Source organism: Canis lupus, chromosome 38 (assembly GCF_003254725.2).
Source record: "Canis lupus dingo isolate Sandy chromosome 38, ASM325472v2, whole genome shotgun sequence".
In the NCBI taxonomy this organism is placed as follows: Eukaryota; Metazoa; Chordata; class Mammalia; order Carnivora; family Canidae; genus Canis; species Canis lupus.
Window position 1 is genome coordinate 15,733,995 of NC_064280.1, and position 22,129 is coordinate 15,756,123.

A 22,129-nucleotide genomic window follows, 5' to 3' on the forward strand; every position below is an offset into this window, starting at 1 on the left:
CGGCGCCGCCGGGGCCGCGGCTCCCGGGGCGCGCCGGGCGGGCTCTTGCGGGGCGAGCTCCCCGCCCGCCCCTTCCCCGCCTCCCGCTCCCCCCGCCCCTCGGCGCCGCATCCCGCCCGCCCCGCCGCCCGGCCCGCGCCCGCCGGCCGCCCTCGCCCGGAGCCCGCCCTCGCTGCCGCCCGCGTCCCCCGCCGGCGCCGCCGCCGCCGCCGCCGCCGCCGCCGCCGCCGCCGCCGCGGGACGCGGCTCCCCCTCCCCTGCCTCCGCGGCCTCCGCCCTCGGCCCGCCGCGGCCGCTTGTTGCACCGCCCCGCGGCCTGCGGGAGCCGCTCGGCCCGCGCCCGCGCCCGCGCCCGCGCCCCCTTCCGCTCGCCGCGGGCCCCGCGCCCCGGCCCGGCCGGCGAGACCCCGGCCCGACCCCGCCGCCCGCCCAAGATGTCGGCGCGGACGCCATTGCCGACGGTGAACGAGCGGGACACGGAGAACGTGAGTAGCCGGGGCCGCCCCCCACCCCACGCCTCCCCACCCCACCCCACCCCGGGGGGAGCCGCGAGCCCCGAGCCCCAGCCCCAGCCCCGAGCGCGCCGCGGCGCCGCCTGCACCTGGAGCCCCGCGCCCCGCGCAGCCCCCGCGGCGCATCCAGCCGCGTCCGCGCCGCCGGCCGCCCGCAGGGCGAGGGCGAGGGCGCGGGCATCCCGGCCCCGGCCCTGCCCCCCGGCCCCCGGCCCCCGGCGCTGCCCCGTGACTCTGCTCTTTGTCGCCCCGTGTCCCACTTCGGGTCGCGGGTCGCGGGCCGCGCCGGGGGCAGGCGGCGGCGGCGGCGGAGCGCGCGGGGCCGAGGCGGTGCAGCCGAGCTCCGCGGGGGGCGGGGGGCGGGGGGCGGGAGCGGCGGTCCCCGGACGGCCTCGGCGGCCCGGGTCGGGCGGAGACGCCCAGGAGCCCGCGGAGGCCGGCGCCTTCCCGTCCTCTGCCTCCAGCCAGAGCTGACAATTCAGGGCAGGTTTTACTTTAACCACCTCTCCCCCTCCTCCTCCTCCTCCTCCTCCCCCCCCCTCCTCCGAGTGTCACACGGTGCGTTTCTTTGAAGGAAGGCTTTTTCTGCATCTTTGATCAAATTGCCCTCCGGAGTTGTTTTATCTGGATGCAGATGCCCCTGGGGGTTCAACTCGGAGGCCGGGATCGGTTGTATCCCCACCTTCTGAAAAGTACAAGAGTGTGTGTGTGTGTGTGTGAGTGTGTGAGTTTCTTTGTAGAAAAGGTCCCCCCCCACCTCTATTTTTATTTTTTTATTTTTATTTTTTTTGACCCTCTTGACTTGTGCATAGGGCCTGGGCTGATTTTCCGAGCGGGTTTAGAAGGAGCTGGAGGGTACCCAGTTTGGGGGGCTGTGCAGCCCCGGCTGGTTGTGTGGTTGGCTCCGACTCCAGCCCCTGGTGTAGCAGTGCCCGTCGCAGGGTTGGCAAAATAAGATCCCAAGTGCTCCTGCGTCCTTAGACAAAAGGTACGAGGGCGAAGATAGCAGCAGCTCACCTCTGAAGCGTCGGCGGCTGGAATAAACAGACTGTTTCATCTCGGGCGAGTAGGGGAACGCAGACACTCAATATAATCGCGGCAAAGGGGGAAGAAATCCTAGTAAGAGACTATTGTTAGAAGAGCTGGGAAGGTATTTCAGAGCGTGCTTTTGTCCTCCCTGGTATCGTGCATGGAAAATGCACAGTGTGAGGCAGCTGCTGCCTGAGCGTGAATTACAACTTGGTCTTGCAGCCCAAACTGTGTGTGTGTGTGTGTGTGTGTGTGTGTATTTTTTTTTTTTTAAATACATCATGGATGCGTAATTTTGACGGAGAGGTTGAAGGTCGGTCAGGGGAAAAGATGAAAAATTTGGTGGCAGTTGATCTTAAAGTCGAGTTTTTGAAACAGAAGGTCTGCATCAGCAACTCTGAAAAGATCCCCCTCAGTGTGTCATTTCGGTGTGAATGAAAAGTAACAGGGAGGATGACCTCTGTTTTTATTAGCGGAACACTTGTGTTGTTAACCTAGGAAGAGTGGAAAAATACATTGTTTTTATTTTCTTTTGGGGGTTTTGAATAGTAGAGCTCTTCCCATACTTGCATGAATAAGGTACTTTTTAAGGATATGAGGTACAGGATAGGAATAGGCATCGAGGAATAGTACAAAATGCAGCATCACGTGTAAGACCCTCCCCCCCTCAAAAAAAAAAAAAAAAACCCGGTGGATTTTTAAGCTAAGCAATAACCCTGTGATAAATTTTGTTGTACCTGCCGAAAATAATTATGCCGTAGAAACTCATTTGCTCTGGTTCTGAACGTGTTATTTCAAAGTCACTTTGATGGTCTTGTCCCCTGCCCTTGGGTTGTACGTGAACTGTATCTCCATGTAGCTTACTCTATCCAGTTCTCATTTTCTCCTACTTGCCTGATACCTCCCAATTTGGGGAAGCACCTACTACACTGTGGCTGTTGGTTCATCAGTAAATGTGCACCCAGCTTTGTTTTTGAGCTGGAAGGGACACAGAAGTATTATCTAAGATAAGGCCTCTCCCCTCAAGGAGCTCACGGGAAAAGTAAACATAATCCCAAACAAACAGTGTACAGTAGAAAACTGCATAAATAGGGCTAAGCTGGTTTGTAAGTGCCATAGGAGTTTATCAGAGGGACCACCAGGGATGGCCATTAAGTCATTGTTGGTGTCTCTCTCTATCCTCGGGTTAGCAGTAAATGTCATAATCCATTCTGACTTACCCTCTCATCAGTGAGATAAAAAACACACCTGCTTCTTTGCCAGTATATTAATGCAGTTGTATGGCATTCAAAACGTACATTTGTTTGTGGTCGTTTTCAGTTCAAGTGACAGTTTTAAAGATTGTTGGGAAAATTTATATTCATATGACCATAAAGACTTCCAGGTCCTTTGTAATATCAAGGACATAACTAAAAACGGTCTAACACTGCTACAAGTGTTTTGAATTAAACAGATACGGCACTCTACAAAACCATCTTTGTATTGTATTGTCATTTGCAGTTAATATGAAATTTTGTTTATGTGAATGTATTTGGATTTTGTATCCTTGGGAATGTATATACCCCCCATATATGTCGCTAATATATGTTGAGGATACATTAGGGCTTTCAAAAGAGGAGTGTTCAGCCCTGATCTCCTGTTACTACTGCGGTATGTAGTAGTAGCTTTTCTTTCAGAACATTCTGTGTGCACTTCTTCAGGAGTTATGAGATGAAGGATTTGTGTGTTGATAGGCCTGAATCGGCTAAGTCCCACAGAATAACCGATGATGATAATGCAATAAGCACTTCATGGTCAAGTAGAAGAGGTGGAAAAGATAAGTTACAGGTCATAGAATTAATTTATGCAAAATGTGTTTGATGTCAGATTGTAAAGAGTCCAGAGAAAGAATGGATGTTTGAAATTTTTTTTTCTTCTCTTAGATTATACTTGGATAGTTCTAGCGTGAATGTGGATAACATATTACCATTACTCTTAGGTACTTTGAAATGAAGCAAGATATACTTGTTTTTCCGTGTTTTAGGAAAACTCTCGTTACGCCGATTTTTTTTCTGGATCCAAAATGCCCAGACCAGCTTTCTGTGGCGAAATTTTAATCAGTATGAAGAAAATTGATTTGACCCCTTCTTGGGATGCTTTGGTTAAATTTATTGAGAATCTTTTAATAATAAAACTCTTGAAGGTGATTCTTTTGATCTGAAACTACCTCTGATGACTATCACAAGTGCTAGTGGATCTACGGTGGCCATCAGTACTGTGTCCTATGGGAATCGGTGTTCACGATGTGAAAGGCAGAAGAAAAGCGTGCCTTTGCCACTACCCTTGGGTTGCTCAGGACTCTGTGTGTGCCACACAGGTCACTGCGTACTTATCACACTGTGTTCTAATCGCCGACTTACTTTGTCCCGTTTATTTTGTATCCCCAGCACCCAGCACAGTGACTGGTAGTAATGTGTAACACATCAGTGCTAGAACATTCCCCTTTTGGATTTTTTTCATTTATCATCAAAATACCTTAGGGACACTGGGAAGGGTAAGCATTGCATGCTACAAGCAAAGGGAGAAGCCTTCAGAAGGTTAAGTGGTTATCATCTCTGACATCTTCCACTGTTGCTTCTTGGAGGTGCATTTTTGGTTCGTTTTGGTTTTGTCTTAGGAATTTTATTTTTTATTTATCTTTTTTTTTTTTTAGATTTTATTTATTTATGAGGGACATAGAGAGGCAGTGACATAGGCAGATGGAGATGCAGGTTCCCTGAAGGGAGCCTGATGTAGGAACTCGATCCCAGGACCCCCGGGATCGTGACCTGAGCCAAAGGCAGACAGACGCTCAACCACTGAGCCACCCAGGTGCCCCTGTCTTAGAAATTTTAAAAGAATATCCGAAATGGTACGAGGAAGAACAGGCTATGCTGTGCTCATCTCTGTTTTGAACCTGTGCCATTTTGTCCATCTGGAGTGCCCTGCTCTTTCCCCCTTATCCCCAACTCACAAATCCTTTATGGTGTGACTCATCTTTCTAAGAAAAATTCTGAATTGGTTATAGCAAGTACTGCTGTGTGCTGGAGCTGAACATCTGTCTTTGTATGACCCACACTACTGGTCTCCAAGGTGAGTGTGCAGGACAATCCATTGTGAGAAAAACATCACTGCCTCCTGTTTCTCTCTGGCCAAAATGCTATTATGAATTCCTACTACTACTACTTTCTTCTTTCTTCTTCTTTTTAAGGCCCAGGTTGTTAAAATCAACCCTGTGGTGGGGATTAAGATGGTGGAGGAGTAGGGGGACTCTAAGCTTGCCTCCTCCCCTTAAATAACAGCTAGAATTAGCCACATGGTTTTTAAATTTTTTTTTTTTTTTTAACCATTTCTTCCTCCTTCTCAGACTTTCTTTTGGGGGTTGTTTTCCCTTTGCCCAATGAATGCCTTGAAGTTCTTTTAGTAAAGGATTGTTAGTCATAAACTTTCTTTTTTTAAATCTGAAATATATTTTGCCCTTATTATTCAATGATAGTTTTGCTCAGTCTCCAATTCTAAGTTGACAGCTATTTTCATTCATTGTTCCAAAGATAGTATTCTGTGGTCTGCTGATTTCCATGGTTTCTGTTCAGAAGTCATCTGCCATTAACTAGGTGATCTTTTCCATCTGTCTTTTTAAGATTCTGGTTTTTCTTTAGGTGTTGGACTTTCAATACAGTGTATTTAGGTTTTTGTTTTGTTTTGTTTTGTTTGTTTGTTTTTTAAGAAAGGGAAATAGAATAGGGAGGAGGGGCTTCACACAGGGCTTGGTCTCACAACCCTGAGATCATGACCTGAGCCGAAATCAAGTTAGACACTTAACCAGCTGAGTCACCCACATGGCCCTGTGATGGATTTCCTTTTTTCCTTCTTGCTTCTTATGTCTGTGATTTCCTGTCTGATTAGTTCTAGATACTTATCAACTATTATCTTTTTGAACCTTGTTTCTGCTCATTTAGAGGTTCATTTGAGGACTCTGATTCAATTCTGTTAGGCCATAACTCCTCCATGTGCCTTAACTTCTCAATCATTTTTCCCATGAGTTCATTGCCTGTCTGTACTACAAGCTGCATGATTTGTTTGATTTATAATCTGTGGATTTATCTCTTTCATCAGTTCTACAGTCAGTCATTCTCTCTTTAAATATTAATTTCTTTCGGTTCTCTGATTAGATACGTTAAAATTTCTCATTCTACCCTACATATGTCTTAAACTCTCATTTCTTCCCCCATCTCATTGTTTCTCTGTACTACAATGTATAGTATAATCTGCAGTGCAGTTATGGTATGTAATGTTTAGATTTTATCTTTCAGTTGGCTAAATCTCTTCTGCTGTATTTAAATCACTATTAATTCCTCTGTCAAATTTGTGTTAAATTGTAGTAAAAAAAAAAAACCCCACCACATAGCATGAAATCTTTTTTTTTTGAAAGATTTATTTATTTATTTATTCAGAGAAAAAGAGAGAGAGAGAGGGAGAGAGAAGAGAGAGAGAGAGAGAGAGAGAGAGAGGCAGAGACACAGGCAGAGGAAGAAGCAGGCTCCATGCAGGAAGCCCAACATGGGATTGGATCCCAGGTCTCCAGGATCACACCCTGGGCTGCAGGCAGCGCTAAACCGCTGCGCCACCAGGGCTGCCCTGCATGAAATCTCTCTTAATAAACTTCTAAGCATACAGTAGGTGTTGTTAACTGTAGGCATACAGCAGATCTCTAGAGCTTTTTCATCTTGCATGACTGAAACTTTATACCAGGGAATAGCAACTCCCCATTTTCCTTTCTCTCCAGCCCCTGGCAACCACAGTTCTACTCTCTGCTCTTATAAGTTTGCATTACATACCTCATTTAAGTGGAATCATGCGATTCAGTCTTTCTATGATGGGCTAATTTTACTTAGTGTAATATCCTTAGGGTTCATCCATAATAAAGCATGACACAATTTCTTCCCTTTTTATGGCAGAAAAATTGTCCATTGAATGTATATAATAAATTTCTTTATCCATTGACGTACATTTGGGATGTTTTCATGACTTAGCAATTGTGAATAATGCTGCATTGAACATGAGATTGCAAATATCTTCTTGAGGTCCTGACTTAAATTCTCTTGAATAAATATCTGGAAGTTGATTATATGTTATATGTTATGTTTATAACATAACTTATATGTTATATGTTAGCTCTACTTTGAATTTTTTGGAGGAACCTCCATGTTGTTTTCCATAATGGCTGCACCATTTTACATTCAAACCAACAGTACCCAAGGGTTCCAATCTGTCCACATCCTTGTCAACATTTATTATTGTCTGTTTTGTTTTTTGATGTTGGCCATCCTTATACATGTGAAGTGATAGTCTCATTGTGATTTTGATTTGCATTTCTCTTGATGATTAGTGATGTCAAGCATCTTTTCATATACTTGTTGACCATTTATACATTTCCTTTGGAGAAATGTCTAATCAAGTCCTTTGTCCATTTTTAAAAATCCGAATTGTAAGAATTCCCTGCATATTTCAGATATTAATCCCTTTTCAGGTATATGGTATAAATGTTTTCTTCCATTCTGTAGGTTGTCTTTTCACTGTGAAGAATGTTTCCTTTGCTTTGCAGAAGCTTTTTAGTTTGATGTAGTCCCATCTGTCTATTTTCCTTCTTTGGTCTTGATTGCCTGTGTTTTTGGTGTTATATTCAGGACGTCATTGCCATGATCAATGTGATGAAGCTTTCCCCGTATGTTTTTTTTAAAGAATTTTATAGTTTCAGGTGTTATGTTTAAGTCTTTAATGCACTTTTGAGTTAATTTTTGTGTATGATATAAGCTAAAAGGTCCAATATCATTCTTCTCCATGCAGAGGTCTGGTTTTCCCAGCACCATTTATTGAAAAGACCATCCTTTCCTACTTTGTGTATTTTTGGTACTCTTATCAAAGATCATTTGACCATATATACAAAGATTTATTTCTATTCCACTGGTCTATATGCCTGTCTTTACACCAGTGCCATACTGTTTTTTGTATTGTAACATTGTAATATGCTTTAAAGTCATAAGTGTGAGGCCTTCATCTTTGTTCTTTCTCAAGATTGTTTTGGCTATTCAGGGTCCTTGTGGCTCCATGTGAATTTTAGGATTGTTTTTTCCTGTTTCAGTTAAATATGGAATTGGGGTTTTGTTAGAGATTATGTTGATCTGTAGATCTCTTTGGGTAGTATAGACATTTTATCAATATTACATCTTCCAAAACATAAACACAGGATGTCGTTCCATTTATATGTGTCTTCTTTAATTTCTTTTAGCGATGTTTTGTAGTTTTCAGTGTACAAGTCTTTTGCTTCATCGGTTAAATTTATTCCGAAATATTTTACTCTTTCTGATGCGCTTATAAATGAAGATTGTTTTCTTTTCACATCATGTGTTGCTAGTGGATAGAAACACAACTGATTTTGTTTGCTGATTTTGTAGCCTGTACCTTTATTGAATTAATTTATAATTCTAACAATTTTGGGGAATTTTTTGGTAGAAGTCATAGAGTTTTCTACATATAAGATCATGGTATGTGCAAACAGAGCTACATTTACTTCTTCCCTTCCATAGTGTATGGCTTTTGTTTCTTTTTCTTGCCTACTTGCTCTGGCTAAGATTTTTAGCACTATGTTGAATGTAAAGCAAAAGGGGGCATCCTTGCCTTGTTTTTGATCACAGAAGATAAGCTTTCAGTTTTCACCACTGAGTATGATGTTAGCTGTGGACTTTTCATATGCGGTATTGCTTATGTTTCTTCTATTCCTCATTTGTTGAGTCTCTTTTATGATAAAAAGATATTGATGTGTTGTCTGCATCAATGGAGATGAGCCTGTGTCATCATTTGTTCTGTTAATGAGGTGTATTACCTATGATTACTGATTACCTTTGATTTACTGATTACCTATGTTGAACCATCCTTGTATCCTAGGATGCCCCTTGGTCATCATGTATGATCCTTTTAATGTGCCATTAAATTTGGTTTGCTAATATTTCACTTAGGATTATTACATATATTCATCAAGGTTATTGCCCTGTGATTTTCTTTTAGTGTCTTTTTCTGGTTTTGGCATTAGAGTAATGCTGGCCTCATACAAACAGTTTCCCTCTCTTCATTTTTTGGAAAAGTCTAACAAATGGTCAGTCATTTGGGGTTGATTCTATTTTAAGTGTTCATTAGAATTTATGAGAAAGCCATCGAGTCCTGGGCTTTTCTTTGTTGGAAAGTTTTTGATTACTGATTCTTTTTCTTCACTTTTTGGTCTGGTAGGTTGCATGTTCGTGGGAATTTCTCCATTTCTTCTAGGTTATCCACTTTGTTGGCATATAATTATTTAAGGTAGTTTCTTGCTATCCTTTCTAGTTCTGTGACATCAGTTGTAATGTTTCCTCTTTTACCTATGATTTTAATTTGGTTCTTTCTCTCTCTCTCTCTCTCTCTTTTAGTCTAGCAGGGATTTTTTCATTTGTTGATATTTAAAAAAAAAAAACTCTATTGACTTTTTTCTATTTTTCTATTCTCTACTTCATTTATTATTACTATAATCTGCTGTAATTCCCTTCTGTTAATTTTAGGGTTAGATTTTTCTTTTTTGTAGTTTTTTTTTAAAGATTTTATTTATTTATTCATGAGACATGTGCACACACACACACACACAGAGGCAGAGACACATGCAGAGGGAGAAGCAGGCTCCCTGCAGGGAGCCTGACGTGGGACTTGATCCCTGGTCTCCAGGATCATGCCCTGGGCTGAAGGCAGCGCTAAACTGCTAAACCACTAAGCCACCCGGGCTGCCCTTTTTTTGTAGTTTTTTGAGGGGAATTTTGAGAGTGTTCCCTTTTTTTTTTTTTTTTTAATGTAGGTTTTTATTGCTATGAACTTCCCACTTAGTCCTACTTCTGCTGGATCCTGTAAGTTCTTGTGTATCGTTTTCTTTCTTTTCTCCAGAGTGTGTGTGTGTGTGTGTGTGCGTGTGTGTGTGTGTGTGTGTGTTATCGATGCTGAGGCTTTTACTCTGTACTACCACACAGGGTGTAGTGGCTCCTTCCCCTACTGCTTCTTAGTCTTCAGGTTTTCTTCCTGTTTGTTCAGCTTGAGGCACATGGCACATGGCCTTCTTGGGCCACACATCCAGGGGCTTGTACTTCTTACCCTTGTAGAATTTCCTGAGGTTCTCTTTTGGAGTCTGACTGATGAAGGTGAGGACATGGGCAATGGATTTGCGAACAGGTTGGATCTTGGACAGTTTGGAAGCCATGTCGCCTGTTGCTTTGATGATGCACAAGTGGGACAGCTCCACCTTCAGATCTTCCACCTGTTTAAGCAACTCCTCCTTTATCATGCTGCAGAGGTTTTGAGTCTTGATTTTGGCCATTTCTGCACAATCTGCCACCACTGCCAATGGAAAGAGGAGTGTATATTGTTTGTATTTGTCTCAAGATATTTTCTAATTTCTGTTTTGATTTCTTCCTGACCCAGTGGTTATTGAAGAATATGTTGCTTAATTTTCACATATTTTCCAGTTTTCTTCTGTTACTGGTTTCTAGTTGCATAAGATTAGTCTGGATAAGATACTGAATATGATCTCAGTATTACTAAGTTTGTAAGATTTTGTTTTGTGACCTGACAGGTGCTCTATTGTGGAGAATGTCTATATGCATTTGATAAAAATGTGTTCTTTTGCTCTTCAGTGAAATGTTCTAAATATGTCTGTTAGGAACATTCAGTCTATAGTGTTGTTTAAGTCCTTGGTTTTCTTCTTGATACCTGTCTGGATGGTCTACCTATTATTGAAAATTAGGTTAATGAAATTTCCGACTGTTACTGTGTTGCTGTCTATTTCTCTCTTCACTTCTGTCATTGTTTGCTTCATATATTTTAAGTGCTCTGATTTGGGTCTTTAAATTTCTTTCATTGTTATATCTTCCTGGACAGTTGACCCTTTTATCACTACATAATGCTCCTATTTGTTTTCTCCCTGTCCTGTAGTTTTTTTTGTTTGTTTGTTTGTTTTGCCTTTCTTTTCTTTTTTTTTTTTTTTTAATTTATGATAGTCACAGAGAGAGAAAGAGAGAGAGGCAGAGACATAGGCAGAGGGAGAAGCGGGCTCCATGCACCGGGAGCCCGATGTGGGATTCGATCCCGGGTCTCCAGGATCGCGCCCTGGGCCAAAGGTAGGCGCTAAACCGCTGCGCCACCCAGGGATCCCTGTTTTGTCTTTCTTAAATCTCTTGCTGTCTTCCTGTGTGTGTGTTGATTTTTTTTTTATAGTGACATGCTTTGATTTCTTTTTCATTTTCTTTTGTGTATCTTCTCTAGGTATTTTCTTTGTGCTTACTAATTTTACAATTATAGCATTCTGTTTTAAGCTGGTAGCATTTTACATAAAACATTTTACAATTATAACAATCTGTTTTAAGCTGATAGCAGCTTCAATCTCATACAGAGATTCTGCTTTTACTTCTTCCTCCCCCACACTTTGTATTGTTGTTGTCACAAGTTACATCTTTTTGTGCTGTGTATCCATTAACATTTTATATAGTTTTATAAATACTTTTATCTTTTAGCTTGCCTACCAGAATTAAAATTACTTACATGCCATTGTTACATTATTTTAGTACTCTGTATTTGTGTATATATTTCTTACTAGCAGTGAAGTTTATATTTTTATATGCTTTTTATGTGGCTGTTTAGTGTCTTTCTGCTCAACTTGAATGACTCCCCCTATGCATTTCTTGTAAGGCAGGTCTAGTGGTGATGAACTCTTAGCTTTTATTTATCTGTGAATAAAAATTTATTCCTTTTTGAAGGATAGTTTTGCTGGATATAGTATTCCTTGCTGGCAAGTTCCCTCCCCTCCTCTCCCCGGCAGCTCGAATATTTTATTGCACTCTTTCCTGATTTGTAAATTTTCTGCTGAAAAATCTGCTAATAAGCTTATGAGAGTTCCTTTATTCATGACAAGTAACTTTTTCTGCTTTCAAAATTATGTCTTTGACTATTTGATTATGTGTTTAGGTGTAGACATTTTTGGATTCATCCTGTTAATTGCTTGAATCTGGAAATCTGGATGACTTTTTCCTTTCTCGTATTTGGGAACTTTTCATTTTTTGGGAAAAAAAAAAAAAAACTTTCCTTCTCTCTCTCTTTTTTTTTTCTGGGACTCCTGTAATGCATATTTTTATTCTTCTGACGGTATCTTGTAATTCCTTTAGGCTTTCTTCATTCTTTTTTCTTTTATTGTTGTTATTGTTGTTCCTGTGACTGGACAGTTTCAAATAAATATTCACATTTGCTCATTCTTTCTTCTGCTTGATCAAGCCTATGATTGAACCTCCCTAATTAAATTCTTAAATTGAGCTCCAAAATTTTTGTTTGGTTGTTTTTTATATTTTCAGTTTCTTAGCTGAAATTCTCATTTTGCTCATGTATCCTTTTGTGACCTCATTGAGCATCTTTATGTCAATCATTTCAGATTCTTTACCAGTAATACATATACCTCTGTTTCTTTAGTGTTGGTTTTGGAAATGTAATTTCTTCCTTCAGTTGGGACATTTCCCGTTTCTTTGGGGTTTTTTTTGTTTTTGTTTGTTTGTTTTTTTATACCAAACCCTTTCCTTTTTATTCATTCAAAAGAGTCCAATGCACAAATGTAAAATATAAGCACTGTCATTTTTTTTTTCTCGGAAGAGGGAATCCCCTGTTTCTTTGTGTTCCTTATAACTGTGTTGATGTCCACACATTAAAAAAAAAAAAAAAAAAATTGGCTACCTCTCCCAGTCTCTCTACACTGGCTTCATTCTGGAAAGATTGTCACTATTCGGTCCAGCTGGAGAGTCTCAGGGCTCTCAAACCTTTTCTATAGCTGAGTCTTTTCTGGACACATGCATGTAGATTCCTGAGTAGAGGGATTTCCTGGTTTCATTTTTTAGGAGCCATAATTGCTTGCTTCCTTTGGTATCTGCCTGTTGTACTGTGGTTTCTCTGAAGGAGCAGCACACTGAGCAGCTTGCTTTGTTTTTAGCATACCCCAGGCACCTAGCAAATGGAGGTTCCCATCAGCACCCTGTGTTGCACTAAACTAGCAGTATGTTGGATGCATGTTCCACTCTTCTCTTTCTCCATTGCTGAATTTTTAATTTCATGAATTTTACTTCTCATTTCTAAAAGTTTTAACTTCTTTCTGTCAAACCAGTCTGACCTATTTTATAGTCTCTTGGTCTTTGTTTATTTTTGTGATTTCATCTTCATTTCCTTAAGCATTTAACATATAGTTATTTACTTCCTATATCTGGAAATTCCATTATATGGAGTCCCTGAGGCTTTAGCTTTACTGTTTGTATCTGTTAATTCTCATTCACTGTGGCTTGTTTGTTGCTGTATTTGCTGATCTTTGTGGGTAAACTCACATTTGCCTGATTTTTATCTGTGTGAAATGTGGGGGTCTAAATTGAGGACACCTTCCTCCAGAGAGGGTTTGTTTTGCTCCTACTGATCTGGGACTTTTTTTTTTTTTTAAAGATTTGTTTTAAATAATCCCTACTCCTCATGTGGGACTCAAACTTAAAACCCCAAGATTAAGAGTCACACACTTTACTGACTGAGCCAGCTAGGAGCCCCTGTCCTGGGACATTCTAGTTTCCTAAAGGGTTCTCAAGTCAACGAAGGAGTTTAAGTTCTCCAACCTTGTAGTGAGTCCAAAGCTTAGTATTTGGATCCCAGGGCAGTACTGGATTTTGTAGTTGTTTTCAGCTGGAGCTTTTTAGTGTTTATTTTCCCCTTGGATGTTTCTCTTCAAGCCCAGCAGTAAACTTTTAAAAAGCATGTCTTATTTTGGAGAACCTTCACATTATCTTGTCTACTATGGAAAGACTAGAATAAAATGGGTATCCAGAAGCATCCATACTTATGTGATTTTACTACCTTAAATTATACATCATTTCTGAATTTCTCATCTGCACCCTTAAAAATGTGGACAACTTTCTAACTTGTGTATAAATCTTCTAGATCAAAAATCTTAGTAGATTTTGGAAACCATTTGATACGGTTCTTAAAATGGTTAGTTTTCAGAAATTGCTGATTGTCCTCAGGAAGGTGCCCTACTAACATGACTTTTTCTTTTTTTAAGATTTTATTCATTTATTCATGAGAGACACAAAGAGAGAGGCAGAGGCATAGGCAGAGAGAGAAGCAGGCTCCCTATGAGGAGCCTGATGCAGGACTCAATCCTAGGACCCCGGGATTGTGACCTGAGCCAAAGACAGATGTAGCTACTGAGCCACGCCATGTCAGGCGCCCTTACTGACATGACTTTTGTAAAAAATTTTCACATAAATGGTGGATTGATTGAAATATGAATACAGCCCTTGAAGTCGAGTGTCAACATAAACTGAACTTAGAATCAGCCCTTCAGATCTCAGTATCACAAGTTAAGCCAAGATTTTAAAAATCAGTAAATATATTAATATTGCATAATGGTGTTTTACTAATCACTGAGAAGTTTGTACCAGTGAGGGATCCCTGGTTGGCTCAGTGGTTTAGCACCTGCCTTCAGCCCAGGGCGTGATTCTGGAGTCCCAGGATCGAGTCCCACATCGGGTTGCCTGCGTGGAGCCTGTTTCTCCCTCTGCCTGTGTCGACGCCTCTCTCTCTCTCTCTCTCTCTCTCTCTCTGTTTCTCTCATGAATAAATAAATCTTTTTTAAAAAAGTTTGTACCATTGAAATTTAATAATATTTCCAAAATTTTCATCTTTTTAATGTTATGTGTTTTAATGGAATACATGTGTAATTTATGTCAGTATTCCTGTAGTAGCCCATACTTAAAACTTTTAAAGATGAGGGTACTTGGTCTAAAGTTTGGAGACCATTCTATACAACAGAATTTATCATTGTTTTAGAATTCTCTGTGAGTAAACGTTTTCTTTCTACCTAAATTGAAAATACTTTGAGGTCAGGAACTACTTTCAGTATTATTTCTGCGTATCCTATATTACTTCCCATAGTATTTAGCATATTTTTGGCATTCAACAATTTAATAAATCAAGATCTAGTTTATTCATTTATCCTTTAGTGAGTTTATGAGCCAGCTTGGGAGACCATTTCGAATTTACCCTCCCTAATCCCTCCTCTGTCCTACTCTGTTGATACTCAGTTTCTCTAGGGTGAGATCCAGGAGTCTCTCTTTTTCAACCTTGCAGTTAATTCTTTTTTTTTTTCTCTTCGCAGTTATTCTCTGACTTGGCGTTGGAAAAAAACATTGATTTATGTGATGATGATGATGATAATAGCACTATAATAAATATCATTTTTTGGTTAAAATGAAAAAAAGGCCTTTTGCCCGTTAATATCATAGAAAGTAGGGTGGGAGAAGTGATCCATCAGTCCTTTCAGTGGGGGGTGACAGCAGTAGGAAACAACAGGGAATTGTCTGTCTCAGAGGTAATAAGGTACACGTGTGTGGCATTTGTAGGTGTAAGATTGAGGAAGGAGGTAATGAGGAATTTCATATTGTTCCTTTTCTGGCTTTATGTGGTTAAACCATATTGAGGGAGGTGGTGGCAGCAAAATCAGAGTTCACAGTACGGTGCCCTTTCTTCTGAGAAAGTAGTATTTACTACTGTTTTGACCACTGTATCAGTTTAGTTCAGGTTGTAAACCAGCCAGAAGTTGAGCAACAATCCAAAGTTTTAATGAACTACCTATAAAGGTTATAGTAATAGGTTTATTTTAAATCTTGAAAGCATGCCCACCTTTCATTTTGTGATCAACAGTGCTACTTTCACAATTTCAAAAGAGAGTTTGCTTTTATTTCCTTTCCTATTTGCTTCATTTCAATTGGAGATGAGAGGGATACAAAGGCAAATGAAACCTGTTCCTGCTCTGGAGGGACTCAGAGCCTGACCGGGGAGATAGACGCAGAGACAAACCAGCACAGTAGAAAGTTACAGTCCTTGTCAATCTGAGTGATCAGGACACAGAATAAAGAAGGAAAGGGGAGGGGGAAGGGACGCTCAGGAAAGGTTCACGGCCTTTGAACTAAGACTTGAAAGATAAATACTCCTTTGCCAGGTGGCTCTGTGGAAAGGAGAAGAGAATACTGGACTGAAGGAATATCATGCACGGAGGCTGGGGAGGGGGGGGGTCATTGGTTGAGAGGAGGGGGTTGTAGCCTCAGGGGGAGCCGTTAGGGAGAGGACCAGGCAGGGACTGTGAGCCTCAGCAAGAACTTGGGGGGGGGGGGTAGCCCTTAGACACTTAAGGGCCAACGTGATTAGATTTGTATTGTGTATGTGCTTGAGGGTTTTAGAAACATGCTAGTTTTTAAATTTAGTGACCTCGGGCTCTGGGCCGACTCAGTTGGTAGAGCGTGTGACCCTCGATCTTGGGATTGGGGAGTTCAAGCCTCACACTGGTTTTGGAGGTTACTTAAAAATAACACCTTTATAATTTTTTTTTTTTTTTTTTTTTTTTTTTTTTAATTTATGATAGAGAGAGAGAGAGAGAGGCAGAGACACAGGCAGAGGGAGAAGCAGGCCCCATGCACCGGGAGCCCGACGTGGGATTCGATCCCAGGTCTCCAGGATCGCGCCCTGGGCCAAAGGCAGGCGCCAAACCGCTGCGCCACCCAGGGATCCCAAAAATAACACCTTTAAAAACAACTTTGAAATAAATTTTGTCTCCCGCATTCGCAAGATCCACAATAGAGCTTTGAGTACGGTATTTATACAAACGTGGTCTGGCACCTCAGGAGAAGGACTTAGCAAAGGGAAGATGCCAGTGCCCAAGACTCCCTCCTTGGTAGGCTCCTCTGAGCCTTGTCCCCAACCAGGTTTTCACTTTGGCCTTCAGACACGCATCTGCCCTGTCCTCGAAGGGGCTGCAGGCCCAGTCTCAGCCAGGAATTCTAAGTCGGTTAGGGAGAGCCCCGGCTCCCTGATGGCTGACCACCTGGGTGTCCAATCAAGTTCCTGATCGCCCCCCTCGCTGGTGTCCCCTGTCGAGGTTGTTGGCCTGCCTTCAGCCAGCGTCCTCGTAGGCCAGTTTAGCAGCAGTTCCCTGACTCTGCGGGCTCGTCTTAGGAACTTTCCATCCACTCCCCTCCTTGCCTGGTGCCTCCACGCTCAGTCCCCAGCTGTCATCACTGATTCAGAACTAATCTCTCTCCCGATCTCAATACCTGTTGCAATAATCTTAAATAGAGCCTTCCTTACCATTTAGCAAGTGTCAGAATAATTACTTCTTTAACGCCGGTTAAGGAAAGATTCCTGTCTCGTAGTGAAATCCCAAACACAGTTTGCTGTGATGGTATGTACTGGGAGTGCGGTGAGAGAGGCCCACAGTAACCATGAAAGTGTTAGTAGAGCAGAAAGTAGAGCCTCTCCAGACTTAGGGCAGAAGGATAGTGTGACATAAAGGGACTAGGACAGGGATTTAGCAAAGGCTGGGGGTGGTGATTCATTATTCTCTCATGCTGTCCTGTCTGTGATTTTGATAGACGTGGCGACTGCATTTGACCTGAGGGGGATGATTATTTAGCCAGTTTATCTTGGGTCAGTCATTTAACCTCTCTCTGTTCCTTCTGATGATTACTGGTACATCTCATTTTGCTACTTACCTATAAACCTGGAGTGCTCTTTTCTTGTAGAGATTATTTATTACCTGAACAGCAAGCACTATTAAATCATGCCACAGATCCTCCTGGCCACTCTAAATTCTTTCTGATTTCTGCTTAAGTAGCAAAAACTAGAAGGAAATAAGTTATGTACCAGTGGCCACTTGTGTAAACCCGGGGAAATCACTCTTCAGTAAATTCTTAAACATGAGTGTCCAAAGGACTTGCTAAGTAAGGAAGCCTTGAGGAAAGAAGGTTGATACCAACTTGGGTGATTGATTACCTCTGCCTTTATCTTTTCCCTCCCTCTCCAGGAGGGGAGAGAAATCAAGGGGAGGGAAGAGTATGTCTGGAAGGAAGGAGACTCTGTTCTCTGTTCAGTCACAGGTGAATTCCTTACCACGCTACTGGTTCTATCTCGTATGTGCTTTGTGACGGTACTTTAAAACTATACCATGATTTCCTAAAACCTGTCCCACATACTATGCTGCAAACTGCCTGAGACCAAGAACCCTGGTTCTGATTCCCATGTCAACCCAGCCGTGGCATCTGGCATAATTGACTTTCAGAAGTTTTCAGAACTGCTTGCTGTGTTACGTAAAAAAAACAGCAAGAAAATGTCAGTAAAATGCATTCCCCCCCCCCCTTTTTAAGTACTTTAGCACCGTCCTTTGCATGTAATAGCTGCTTGATGGGTGTTTAGTAAATATATACAATTAAGATTCACTCATTCTTTGGAAAATTCTGAAGTACTTTAAGAATCTGAGATGGTGCTGTGTAGATACAGTATTTGCTTTTTACATTCTGGTCATTTTTCTTATGAACGTCTGAGGGGTTTTACAGGGAGATTTCCTTTCACTCCTGGTATTCATGTTCATAACTTAAAGTCGTCAGTTAAATTTTTATTGTACTTTAAAAAATTTATGCAGAAAGTGTATTGACATTTAAGTTGATATGATTATTAGCTTATGTTAGAGAATAATTACTGGATTTTGTTAGATTTTCTAAATATATTAGAACCCGAAGGTCTTAGAATAAAGCTTTGACTACTAGAGTGTTAAATTAAATCAAATCTAATGATTTAAAGAACAAACATCCATTGTAATTTCTGGCATGAGTTTGCTGTTAGGTTTTTGTGCTCATGGGAGTGAAAGAACTAGGAAGTTTCTGAAAGAATTTAATACCTTATTTTTAGATATAATTTAAGCAGATGTTTTCTTTTTATCCCCTGGGGGCTCAGTCGTGTTAGCTCTTAATATCTTCTGGCAAGCAGTAGTGAAAGACCTCCCAGAGGAGGTTTTGGTGGGGGGGAGGGGAGTATCTCTGGAAGGAGTGCCTCTAGAAATAAAATACAGGCTCAGCCACTCCCTGTCTACCTCCTGAAGGGGAGCGATTGCCCTTTGTGTACCCCAATTCTGATGTAAAGGCCATAGAACTTCTGGGTTAAGGGCATGTGCTCTGAAGTCAGACTAGGTGGGTTCAAGTTGCAGCACTGCCATTTATGAGCTCTGTGATCTTGGGAAGCCACTTACTTTCCTGTATTCCTTGGGGTTTTTATCTGGAAAATGTAATAACAGGGCCTACCTTTCGGGTTGTTGTGAGGTTTAAATGATTGACTATGTCTAATGCCCTTAGAACAGTGCCTGACACTGCTATGTAAGTGTTAGCTGCTCTTGCTGCTGCTGTTATTAGAAGTATTACTACTTTTACATAAAAGAAGTAAGTATGCCAGAGTTTTAAGTGTTCACCTCAGGGTTACTGGAGTATACATGATTTTAATTTTTTTGAATTTCTGTATTTTAAGTCATGAGTCTATATTCCTTTTTTATACCAAAAAAGTATTAAAACTATAAATTTACAATGGGCAGTATAATTTTCTGGTTTGCTGGAATGCTTGTATTCATATAAGAAACCCAAGTGGGAAGCCAGACTATCTGCAGGTGTCTTGGTGAACAAGGTATCAGAGCAGGTGCAGCGGAGAATAGGTGTGTAGCGGCATCGATGCTCTCAGGGAGAACAGACATACCTGTAGGCTTGTGTAATGTTAAGAGCACCAGCTTGTAGACAAGACATCCCCGGGGTTGATTTATTTCCAACTTATTCATTTATAAGGAATATAACTATTATGCACATATCCTTATCTGTAAAATGAGAATAATACGTATCTGGTTGGGTGGGTTGTTGGTTTTCAGTTATCAGGTGTACATTACATACTTTGTAATAGCAGGTGGTCAGTGATGTTACCAAGGAAACAAAGACTCAAAATGAGGAAGTTCACATTTGCTCATGGGGGTGGATTCTTTTTCCTACCCCATGGTCCTAAAATGCACAACTAAACTCACATTCTCTGGGGTTCCCTTTTTTCCATGCTTACCATTTTCTTCCTGTCAATACATTCATTCCTCAAGCTGAGTACAAATATGCTTGGATTGATTACTGCTTTAAACATGCTAATGGAATCTCTCCCTTGAGACCGCATTGAATTTACTGAACCCAAATATAGAAGGCAAGTCTTAAATCAGGCATTTACACATTGAAGATAATTTTAATAATGTCATCGTGTATGCCGGAATATAGTGTCTTCTTTTGTCTTTTCTGAATCATAGTGCTTATATTTTTGCCCCTTACAAATTATAGAAGATAGCTCGATGAGCAAGGTTTTGACGGAGTTAAGAAAAGTACTTCTAATTCTGTGTTTGTCCTCCTTTTCTTTTAAGGAAAACACATTTCTCTTTTTCTTCTAAAAATAATACTTGATGGGTCTTTTTTTTTTTTTTTTTTAACTCAGAGGAGTTAATTTCACTTAGTCAAGTTTCCCTCATTGTTAAATTAGGAATACAGTCCCGTGTTCATGAACTTTTAAAAGAAAGAACATTGCAGTTTTACCTATATTATTACATCTGAGTTCAATTGGGGAAGCAGAGTCCTGTGAGCAGTATAGATTAAGGCTTTTACTATAGGATTAAAGTTACACAATAAAGTTACCCAATGGCTTAGTATTCTGTATATGATTGCTGCTTTGGAGTCTGGTATTAAGAGGCTGAAATCCACTGCACCGTCAGAAAGGAATGATGAACGTGAGGTGGGAGAGAACAGGACATGGTGAGTCTGTAAGGATGAAAGGGAACTCGTTTCTATCTCTCGCTGCTTTCCAAGCTCTGAGCTGGTGACCTGCAGGATAAGCTGATGCCCTTCATCCCAGAGCTGCCTGAGCATCTGGACCGGGGCTCACAGCAGCCGAGGCAGGTGCTCCAGCAGGAGTTGGAGAGCTATGAAACCTGACTGCTGCTCCATGCTCACAAGACGTGCCAACAGATCATCTATACCAGGCATGAGCTGCAGCTGTGTCTGGCTGGGCAATCTGACCTTCAGAGCATATAAACGGCCACTGTTTTAGTTCTGCCTTCCAGATTTTGTGCAAGTTTCTCTTGTGTCCAGTATTAACCCAGGACCATAGAGGGAAGGGGCTTTTGGGAAATAGAATTCCAGCTTAGCTAAAATCACATACCAGAAGGCATCGCAGCCCACCCCATGTCACCTTGGCCATCCCTTTGAAGTATGGGATTTGGCCACACTTCTCTTGACCATAGTTAACTTCCAAATGAAGATAATAGCAAAATTATGCTTTTACCCAATATGATGCACCCATCCTAGGTATACCCAAAATAGGCTAACCCTCTCCTCAAAAGAAGATATGAAGTTCCTTTATCCATTGTTGAGTATGGTCCTTTCTCTTCTGAGTCACACTCTTGTTTTTGTACCTTGTAACCTCAGTATTGAAATACAAAGCTAATGTTAACACTGCAACATTAGGTGACAGGGAAATGGGGAAAGGGCATAAAAAGAAAGAAAGAATTGGTTAATTTATACATAGATTCATACCAAATTAAGAGCTACTCTTAAATATTACAGTCCTTGTTTCTGCAGCTGGTCACATGGTCACAGATGGTATTTGTAATTACCTTCTTCTACTAATTCCATGTTCTCTGTGCCCTCAACAAACACCTGAGTGATTATAGTTCCTTGCCTGGTGAGGTAACTCCAAACGTGATTCCTGAAGTCTGGGCCATCAGAAATCATGTCTCTTTTGGGTTATTGTAATTTTCCATTGACTTGTCTCAGGACAAGGGAGTAATAAGAGGTGCCCCAGAGGATCTCCTGTATTTGAACATACTCTTCCTTAAGCCATTATGTAATAACAACCCAATTTCCTCTTGATAGTCAGGATCACTCACCTTAGCCAGTATAATAACCCCCTTCTTTGCCTACCGATTCACACTGCCATGCAGCAGTCTCAACTTGCAGTGTAATGGACCACTGCTGTGACACCGTGGAAACATTCCCCTCTCAGATACTAGCACTTGTGTGCTAGCAGAATACAAAGTTGCAGAGACTAGAAAGAAAAAAAAATGTTCTGGTGGATCATGAAGGGTGACAGGGAGAGGAGCTGCTCCAGTTTCTATCTCTTGATCCCTGGACCTGTGAATCCTGGCTATAGGAGAAACAGTCCTATGTTTTAGTCACTGATTCAGTGTACATATTGCATCCTGGAAGATGTTACCCCAGCTCTGCAAGGTATTGCCACCCAGCTGGCATCATAACAGTCTTTAAAAGGCCTTTCCACTGGTTTCTCAAGCAGCTGCTTCAGGGTATTGGGGATATGATAAGAACAGTAAATTCTTCAACCGTGGGCCCATTGCCATGCTTCATTTGCTATAAAATTAGTTCCTTGCCTAAAAGCTGTGTGGAATATCATGATCGTGGAAATGTGCGCTGTAAGTCTACCCATGGTGGTTTTGCCATAAGTATTTTGAATAGAGAAGGCATGTTCTTATCCAAAGCAAGTATTTATTTCACTGAGATCAAAACACTGCCCCTTCTGTGATGAAAGTGGTCTAATTCAACCGACCTGCCACCAGGTAACTGGCTAACATCACCCCCTCC

At 41.5% G+C, this 22,129-nt stretch overlaps 1 protein-coding gene, 1 long non-coding RNA gene and 1 pseudogene across 6 annotated transcripts in view; 1 reads left to right on the forward strand and 2 right to left on the reverse strand.

Moving 5' to 3' along the window:
* The first annotated feature begins 336 nt into the window (after nucleotides 1–336).
* MARK1 (microtubule affinity regulating kinase 1) overlaps nucleotides 337–22,129 on the forward strand; it is a 116,630-nt gene continuing 94,837 nt past the window's right edge. For 4 of the 5 annotated variants that reach the window (XM_025420966.3, XM_025420968.3, XM_049106965.1 and 1 more), the window contains exon 1: nucleotides 338–485. In XM_025420966.3, the coding sequence (XP_025276751.1) occupies nucleotides 435–485 (51 nt within the window). In that variant the 5' untranslated portion in view covers nucleotides 338–434. Of the gene's footprint in view, nucleotides 486–22,129 lie in introns of all 5 variants that reach the window. The other variant, XM_025420970.3, reaches the window with a different exon arrangement.
* LOC118353547 (60S ribosomal protein L35-like) lies at nucleotides 3,576–9,948 on the reverse strand (annotated as a pseudogene).
* Nucleotides 13,072–16,706, reverse strand: LOC125754565 (uncharacterized). Its single transcript, XR_007409172.1, has 2 exons — nucleotides 16,221–16,706; nucleotides 13,072–16,012 (listed from the first exon to the last, which is right to left on the reverse strand). It is a non-coding gene; the product is annotated as an uncharacterized LOC125754565 (long non-coding RNA).